The 9301-nt window shown below is 46.3% G+C and overlaps 1 protein-coding gene across 2 annotated transcripts in view; it reads left to right on the forward strand.

The window, feature by feature from the left end:
• GSG1 (germ cell associated 1) overlaps nucleotides 1-9276 on the forward strand; it is a 90186-nt gene extending 80910 nt beyond the window's left edge. For both annotated transcript variants that reach the window (XM_063154715.1, XM_063154714.1), the window contains 5 exons: nucleotides 1705-2023; nucleotides 4531-4578; nucleotides 6615-6767; nucleotides 6887-6998; nucleotides 8208-9276. In XM_063154715.1, coding sequence (XP_063010785.1) covers nucleotides 1705-2023; nucleotides 4531-4578; nucleotides 6615-6767; nucleotides 6887-6998; nucleotides 8208-8520 — 945 coding nt within the window. In that variant the 3' untranslated portion in view covers nucleotides 8521-9276. The remainder of the gene's footprint in view (nucleotides 1-1704; nucleotides 2024-4530; nucleotides 4579-6614; nucleotides 6768-6886; nucleotides 6999-8207) is intronic.
• Nucleotides 9277-9301: the final 25 nt, after the last annotated feature.

The raw sequence follows: 9301 nt of genomic DNA on the forward strand, positions 1-9301 counted from the left end.
AAACTTTGTGTGCCGAAGGTTTCAATTTTCAGGTGAAAGACTGTGGTTTTGAGAAGAGCAATTTTGTCTGCAATTTCCTTTTCAGTCATAAGCCAAATTTTCCACCAAAAAAACTTTTAGTGAGAAGTTTGCCACTAATCTTAGCCAGGAACTCTTCCTGGGAGGCGTCTTCTCTGTGAAAATGGTAACATTCAACATGCCTTTAAATCATGAAAGCCATTAGTTAATGGCTTTCATGTTAGTTATAACTAAGAGGTTACCATCTCCAGGGTGCAGAAAGAAATGTCCTGCTGAAGAGACAAAGAAGCCAGAGTATGAAACAACACAGGAAAATTTCAGGAGCTGAGTATTTTCTTGCTTTCAATGAGGATTTTCAGGGTCAGGCACTGCTTTCTCAGTGTGATGAGATGCTAATAAGCTGCTTTTCAAGAGGAGCTTCTGCGCTGTCTTTGTTAACCATGTTTCCAAGCTTGCTGGGTAGCAGAAAAAAATGGTTCTAATTGGTTTATGTGTGGGGCAGTCACAGACAATGCAAAGCTGGGTCTGTATTGTTTATTTATAGTGATGTCCACAGAATGGTCTCTCTCACACGTTCAGCGTTGGGTGAGTCAGCCAAAGTTAAGTGAAGAGGACCCACAGCATGCAGGGTCTGTACAAACTGAATCTATTCATGGGTAAATAGATTTTCAGAGTCATAAATAGGAAAGGGTGGGAGTAGCTGGATGAAGTTGTGCCAAACATAGGGAGTGCCACGTGGGAAGAGACATGCATTGATTACATGAAAGTTGATGTGTGGGTAGATGACATCTAATCAATCTATGGAGTGATATTTTGGGGTTCTCAGGAGTCAGTGCAGGGTTTTGCAGGAACCCTAAAGTCTTCATCTTCCCTCTGAGCGAGAAAGTCCCTGGTTCACAAATTGCTTTCTGAATTTCTTTAAATGATGAGATGAAATCACTAACAATGTTGGTGGCAACATTCACCCTTACAGGGAAAAAACCTTTGGCACTTTATGTGAAAGCAAAGACGCTGCCATCCCACCATCCTACCAAATTTCTGATGTGCAGATGAGAGCTCAGGTGGAAGGTGCTGCTCTGTGGCTTGTACTTAAGATACCAGGTCTGGACAGCTGGGTGTTCCCTCTGAGCCAGAAACGGCTTTGATGTGCGACCTTCAGCGATTTGGGAATGTTTTCCTGCCTTTTCCCACTGAGAAATCACTATACTCTCTGCCTCCCTAGGTACAGTAATGAGCTGCTTGAAAAAGTGTTTTGGGACACTTGGCAGCAAGACTTCTCATTTAATTGGAGAGAGCATTCGTATTTCATGTAAAGGCAACACATGGTATTGAGGGAAGTTGGTTAACAGTTTCTGCCTGTCATCTCTGAGATGGATGAATGTGATGTTCCTTTCGTTTTGCTCATGTGCTCAGACAGCTCAATGCACTCAGCCCTGCTATGTCACCCTCTCTTCCCCAGTACAGATATTCAGAATGCTTTGCTGGATATGGTTGAAGCTGACCAGGTCCACTGCCCTGGCTTTCAGGGAATGGTTCTTCCGTGCTGAGTGAGCTGTTGGGGTGTAGTGAGGAGGGCAGAGTGCTCACAACCCCTGCCCACAGCTGCATGCTGGGAGAGGGGGGCATTCCTGAGGCTGTGTGGGACAAGTGGCCGGTGTGATGGTGTCTCCCATTTGTGTGTTGCAGATGGAGCTGCTGAAGGGACTGCCATTGAGCCGCACTTTCCTGGCTGTCATCCTCAACCTGCTGGCTCTCACCCTCTCCACCACAGCCTTGCTGGGCAGCTACTGGTGCACCGGGACCCAGAAAGTACCCAAGCCTTTGTGTGGGAAGAGCAAAGCGTCCCAGTGTGTGGGTGTGCCCATGCCATCCGATGCAGACACGAGCAATGTTTCCTCTGAGGACACAGTGCACTACAGCTGGGAGACTGGGGATGACCGCTTTGCCTTCAGATACTTCCACACAGGGATGTGGCTTTCCTGTGAAGAGAGCATGGAAGGGCCAGGTAGTGTTTTGCTCAGGCAGCCACAACTTATTGCCTTGTATTTACTCCACAGAAGTTTGAAGCTGAAAGGTGGAAGGCTGACAACACGTGGGAGAAAAGTATTCTTCCTTTTCCTAGATGGTATCAGCTCTGTGCACTGGTGTGGTCAATATATTTCTGTCCTTCACTGGAATTTCTGTCCTTCACAGAGCAGGGAAGTGGAGAGTGGCTGTCTCTGGTGTGCCCTTTGGTCAGGAATAGGGCCTGTGAAGTGCAAGTGATGGTGGTGGTGGCAGTGACTTTATGATAGCACTGTCCATCCTGATGGGAATTTCCATGAGCCTCCTTTCCCTTTCCCTGTATCTCCATTCCTATTCACAGCTTACTTCATGCTCTTCAGGGCAAATTTGTGATGTCCTCTCAGAAATCTAAGTACAGTGATTTTATGCAGATGATAATTTTTAGCTATCACTGTGAGGACTACAATAGTTGGTATTCTTAAATCATCCAACTGAGTAGTTTTGCATTATTAAAAAGACACTGGGCTTTTCTTAAAAAAACCACAAATAAATAAAACGGAGACAGGGAATTTCTACCTTATAGATACAGAGAAAACCTGAAGGATCTGAACCCAAAGGAACTAAAGCTAGGAGGTAAATTAACCTAAGGATTAGAGCTGCAATATTGTAATTGTTTTTAGTTTTTGTGATATTGTGACAGGTTTCATTAGCGATTTTTGACCATGTGGGACTGGCACTGTAAATCCTGAAGTGCCAGGGACTGACTGTAGAACCTGTACTAGAACCCTTTGGTGCTTCTCTTCACCCTAGATGTATTCCTGCCCAGACCTGCTCAAGTCCTTCTGCTGAAACCTGTGCCACGCCAGCACAGGTGGGTGCTCTGCAGTGTTCAGATGCCCTTTACTGCCTGGCACACACATCAAGGATCAGAACTAACCCTGAAGGTGGCCAACACAGAGATTTGTATCTAAAAATAGAGAGATGGAAGTCACTTTCATCAGGGCCATTCCCCTGAGCCCACCACCCTCCCTTCAGCTCTGCCCAAGTGCAAACATCTCACATTCTGTAACCAAACCATCCTTCCAGTATAATATTTTTCATCTCTGTTTCTGTCAGTTTGAAAATAAATAACTGGTGAAGAAAAGCAGACAGAAGGAGGGGTTGGAGCAGAAGGGAATGTGCTTGAAACTCATGTCCTCGCAAGTGGGCTGCTTTTTGTTATGAGCATTTCCAGAAGGGCTGTGGAAGGAGATGTGTTTATTTATGACTGGGTTGGGTTGGGTTGTGTTTCCATGATGCTTGTGGGAGTGAAACTACATCCCTCAACTGATTTCTCTGAACAACTTTTCTGTTCACTGGGCAGTCCTGGAATAACCCCAGTGCCTGAAGGAACAGAGAAAGTATGTAACATCTGGATCACAGCAGAACACGGGAGAGAGCACGGGATAGAAGCACAGTCAGTCTCAGTCTCCTGTTCCCTGTAAATCACCCTCCCACTACTGAGCATCTTTGAAGCAACTGCATAGACAATAAAAACAACAAAGAAGGGTCTACTCTGAACAAAAGGAGTTTGAGTTGAGCTGGAGAAAGGATTTCATTTTCAGGCTAATCGCAGGATCAGTTTAGATGAGCCATTACTGAATATCCTCATTAAAGTTCTAGGTGAAGTAGCAAATTGCAAGTTAATGAGAACCGCAGATGGCACTAAACTGGGTAGCATCCTGAGAGCTGTGGATGACAGAAGTAGCACGGGAGATTTGGAAAGATTAGAACTGGGGATAGAAATTAAGAAAATTAGATTCTTACATGAAGCGGAAAAGTCAGGGAGAAAATACTGTGCCAAGTGGAGGAGAGGACCCTCAAATGCAGCAATGCAGGATGCAGGGACAGAGGCTTACAGATAATAATGATGGACCCTCAGCTGAGACACTAGTTTGCCAAAGCAAACATTAACACAATTTGTTGAAATAGCATGTCTAAAATGTGAGGACCAAGGACCATATTTCTGTATGAGTCTCTGCCACAGAAGGGGGACTTGCATCTCTGTCACCAAGTATTTCACTTGGGAAGTTCTGTTTTTGCTTTCTTCTTTGAGAAGCAGTGCTAGAAATGCTCTTCTGAGATTAGGGTGTGTGGGAATTCAGCAGAAGTGATGGATCTGCAGTCTCTTACAAGCTACACCCTTAATAAACCTGATAATCAGTAATGTTGTGAATGAGTAGCAACAGATTTTTATATTCAACAGAGGCTAGAAAGATTTACAAATTGCTGAAGCTTTTTTTTTCTGAAAAGGTAATTTCTAGTTTTGCAGGAAAATGCTGCCTTCCCATCCTTTGCCTCAGTGAAGGTCTGGAAAGATAGAAAAAAACAGAGGTGAGAAGGTCTGATGGGTAGATTCAGGGATGAATGGATATATGCACTGAAAAGAGAGTGAGATGAAGAGATTTTCTTTTCCCCTGTGTTCTCTGCATTGTTTTATAAACTCAAAGCTTTGGTTTTGTGTTTCAGAAGAGAAATGCCGCAGCTTTATTGAGCTTTCACCACCAGCAGAGAGAGGTAAGAGCAAATCCCTCTATTTTACTGTAGCTGTACAGTGTGCCTCCTAGGGACAGGGAACCTGCAGTATTTTGCCTGTATGAGGACAGCAGGGGGGGTCCCCAAAGAGCCAGGTAAGAAATCCTGTCCTTGAGGTTGCTAAAAGAGCAAAGATTTCCTCCCAGATGTTTGCATAAACCACTGCCATGTGAAGTCAGTGCTGGAAACCTCAGATTCCCTCCAGTATGAGGTGGGATTTCTCTCATGTAGTGAGTTGCCAGGTCTGGAGTTGTCATCTTGCTGTAGTAAAGGGGAAGAGGATGGATGAGCCTCAGGGCAGCCCCTCCTACACAGGCTACATGTTAACTCAGTGCTTCAGTTTTGGGGCCTAGTACCATTAATCTGGAAGCTGAATCACCTCTTACTTTGCGGTAAATGAACAGGACATCTGAAAATTATGCTTTCAAGGTGAAGTCCCTGCCTCATTAAATACAAAACTACATTTGGATAGAAGAGATCAGCCCTCCTGTCATTCTCACATGTTTCAAATCACTTTGTGGATAGCTTCAGTACAGTTTGATGTAAGTGTACATATGCTACGGAGGTTCTACTTAATGAAGGCTTTTCAGTTGGTGTGGGCTTGCTAACTATTCCCTGAGATGGAGGCTGGAGACAAGTCATTTCAGAAGATGTTCACATATGAAGGGAAAGGCCTGGGGTGCAAAGCCTGTCACAGCACTCAAACCCTGAAAACAAGGGTGTAATAAATGCTGGGGATTTGCAAGCACCATTTTCACCCTTTCCTGCACAAAGTATAATAATCTCAACACGACCAGTGCAGGTGCCATTGTATGGCCAGGCTAGCACGGCACAAGGGGGTGTGACTACTGACTGTGGGATGGGCTGGCTGAGCTGGGTGTGTGCAGAGCAGCTCCATAGTACACAGGCAACATTACAAGACCAAATTACACATCATCACTGGGAAGCTTGGACTCACAAGGAAAATGATGCAGAGGTCTCTGTGTATGTGTGGTCCCTGCAACCTCCAGAATACTTTTGACAGTCTGACCTTTAATGAAATATTCTCCTTGATGGTGCTGCAGCAAGCAAGCCAGCTCCTTTAAACAGGGAATGCAGCTCATCTATTTCTGCTAAAGAGCTGGTTGACTATATGGCACTAATGATGTTGAGTATTGAAGTCAGTGCCACATTAATGAAGGTTTTCTTCACACTCCTTTTCCCCAGCTGAATATCTCCTCTACAGCCATTAATAGTTGCTAACAGTAGTGTTCACAGTGCTGCTTCATTTGTCAGATTAATGTTTCTTCCTCAGTGGATTCTGTGCTTTTCCACAGCCCAGCATTACAGAGTGCCTTTCTTCATCCTCCTTCAGTTCTTGCTGCACAGCTGTAGAACTCAGCTCAGCTCAGCTCAGCTGTGGACTCTGGTATCACTTAAATCCCACTTGAAATCCCAGCATGGAAGTACCTGCACTCTGTTCAAGGAGCAGGGTGGGTGGTCAGTGTTACTGCCCTGGCTGGATATCAACTCCAAGGAACACACTTTCATTTTAATTGAGGTTTCTATGAGAAATACAGGGATGCAAGAGGCTTCCTGAATTCCAGAGGCCATGTCCCAGACAGTCATGGATGCACCATATAGTTCTTAAATAGTTGAGTCCCAGGTTAAAACTTGTTTCTTATTGTTGTGATCAGAGCTTGGATGTGTTCATGGCCAATCTATGACCATTATATTTTGTGCTGGTAGTCAACAGCTTCCCTATCTCTTTCCCTTTGCTTTCTTCCTTGCTGTTTATGAATAGTGCTGGCTTGTTTACAGAGGCCATTTTAGCTCTGCCATGTTAGAGGAGCCATCCTCTGTGACATGCACTCTGTCCCCTACAGCACCCATTGGTCCCTTGCTCCCAGGCTGGGGAGATTTCTTTTGGGTGTTTGCTGCTTTCCTTTGTCCCATTCTATCCAAAGGACATCCTTTCAGGATTGGGTTGAGAGAGGGGAGTACACCTTGAACATGGCTGCATCCTGTATTCCTGGCAGGAATCCTGTGGCTGTCACTGGGATCAGAGATGCTGTACATCAGCTTGCTGCTCATCAGCTTCATCCTCCTGATGGTGGAAATTCTGCACACTGGCAATCCTGTGTGTGGGATGAAGCTCAATGCCTTTGCTGCTGTCTCCTCAGTGCTGTCAGGTAAGCGTATTACTGTAGTCTTGGAATGTCAGCACTGGAGAGCCTGCTTTTCCACTCAAGGATGAAGTACGCTGCTCTGGCTCCTGCTGTAACTTCTTTGCTTTGTCCTTTGTGTCCAGGTCTCCTTGGGATGGTGGCACACATGATGTACACTCAAGTCTTCCAGGCAACAGTTAATCTGGGACCGGAGGACTGGAGGCCACACACATGGGACTATGGCTGGGCATTCTAGTACGTGAGCTCTGAGGTCATCTTCACCCCCAGGCTTTAGAGCTTCAGCCATGCCACCCGCTTCCTCCTCCTTTCCTGACCTTCTGTGTGTCCAGTGGCAGGTGTACCAAGGTTCTCCTACCATTAATCTGCGGTCTTTGCCTCACCCTGTTTTAATAAATGGTGGCTGAGCTACTTAAATGAATGGTTACCAAAGGAGTGGGAAAACAATGGGGTCACACCTGAACTGAATTGCCTTCAGCCTTGCTGACTCATTAGGCTTGCCCCTCTGCTGGTTTGCCCTGTTTGGTCTCAACTCTTCCTGTGTGCAGAGGCCAGTGTCACACTTGTAATGATGCTCTCAAACACACCTTGTTTTTCTGCAGCTTTAACAAGTTGCATGCTGGCTTGGCATCTTCACTAACCAGTGCTGGGCCAAAGGGCCTGTTCCTGTAACACCAGCACCAAGCCTAGAGATGTGGGCAGAGCTCAGCCCCCAACCAGCAGCCACACCATCTTCTCCAGTGCTGGCCCAGCCATATAATGGAAGCTGCACTGGAGGCCAAGGCCATCTTAAGAAGGTACTATGTGCAGAAAGGAGGAAAAGCAGGCAGTACACCACAGGGTCACTTGTGAGCCAGGAAGAGGAGCTGTGAAAAGCAGGTGGCTCAGTGTGCCTTTCTCTAAAGGATAAAACAGCCAAGCACAGTGTACAAGACATACATGACCTCAGAAACAGCTGGGTGAGCCTTGCAGGTGCCCATGGAAAGTGCAGGTTCAATTTCAATGCTGTATTGATGATGACCACATTGATTCTCAAACACTCCAGTGCCCTGTGCCACCTGTGGAGATGAAATGCCAGGCTGGCAATTTGGTTATGCTCAGGTAGACAAGCCTCATGCACAGTAAGACACTGAGAGTCCAGCAATACAGAACTTGCTTCCAAGCTGTGCTCCCTTGCTCTGACCCGTTACAGATGTTCCTGCTGCCCTTTTCCCTGTGTCACTCCTGTCCCTGTCATGGGGATGACCAATATTTATCCCACTGATTTAAGAAGAATCTTGTGGTGGGATAACTGAAGAACTGTAATGCTATGAGCCTTAGTCACTCTAGCTCATGTCTGTGCCCAGTAGATTCTGCCTGGCAAACTAGGGAGAATTGGGGTGTCATGGCGTTCCTTTCCCTACATGGCTTTTCACAGCATGTGCTTCTTCTGTGTGTCTCTGGCAGCATGGCCTGGGCCTCCTTCACCTGCTGCATGGCCTCTGCTGTCACCACTCTCAATACCTACACCAAGACGATACTGGAGTTTAAAAGGAACCACATCAAGGGATACGATGGGACCCTCAAGGATCACCCTCAGCACCACCAGTGCTTCATACAGCAAATAAGCAGCTACTATGAGCCCAAAGGCAAGGTCTTCCATTCAGTCTCTGAGGGAGTCGACTTCTACACTGATCTGCAGCAGAAAATACTGCAGAGGGAACCAGAGCTGGACCTGGATGAAGTCTTGGGCCAGACAATTGGGGAGGATCGCTGTTAGGGATGAGTGTACAGGGACAGAGCAGTGGAGTTTGGGAGGAACAAGAGCTCTGAACTAAGCATTGGCACCACTGTTAGCAGGTTTTGGGGAGCTCTTCCAGGCTCTACAGGGAGTGAGGAGGCAGGCACTGGGTCAGGGCAACTAGAGTAGAAGTTTGGGGGTCCTCCCTGGTCATATACAATGTGATGGGTGCCCTCTTCTGACAAGGGTGAAACTGGAGGGACATGCTGGTGCCAGCTGTCTCCAAGCACTTTCAGAGTTGAGTCAGATGTCCTGATTCCAGTATTGCACTGGGGAACAGACAATCAGCACCATCCAGATGGCAAACTGTGCTGCTGGGTGGTGTCACACTGACCTTCCATCAGCACCTCCATTTCAGTGCTATGGTGAAGGCCATCAGTGTTCATATTGATCAGCTGTCACCCTCTCTGAACACCCTGCTTATTCTTAATTTCCAGGCCCAAACTCTTCTCCCTGCCCCCAGATTAAGTGTCCTGTTGCAGTAGGAATAGGAGATAGCTTTCAGACATCTCCTCCTCCTTCCTATCTGTAATGACTCCCACATGTTCCCTTCTTGCTTTTTGCCCAGAAATCTCCCATTCTGAGGTACTTTGCTGTCTGCCTCTTTTTACTGTTTCTTCGTAACCATTAAGAATTTGGCAGGACTTTTGCTTTTTATGTTACTTCTATTCATCTGTTCCTTTTTGTCCATTGTAAAAATATTGCAAACAACCCCTGAATAAAAACCCCAAGCAAGCTCATCTCTCAAAGGTGAAACACT

This window comes from Melospiza melodia, chromosome 4 (genome assembly GCF_035770615.1).
Source record: "Melospiza melodia melodia isolate bMelMel2 chromosome 4, bMelMel2.pri, whole genome shotgun sequence".
In the NCBI taxonomy this organism is placed as follows: Eukaryota; Metazoa; Chordata; class Aves; order Passeriformes; family Passerellidae; genus Melospiza; species Melospiza melodia.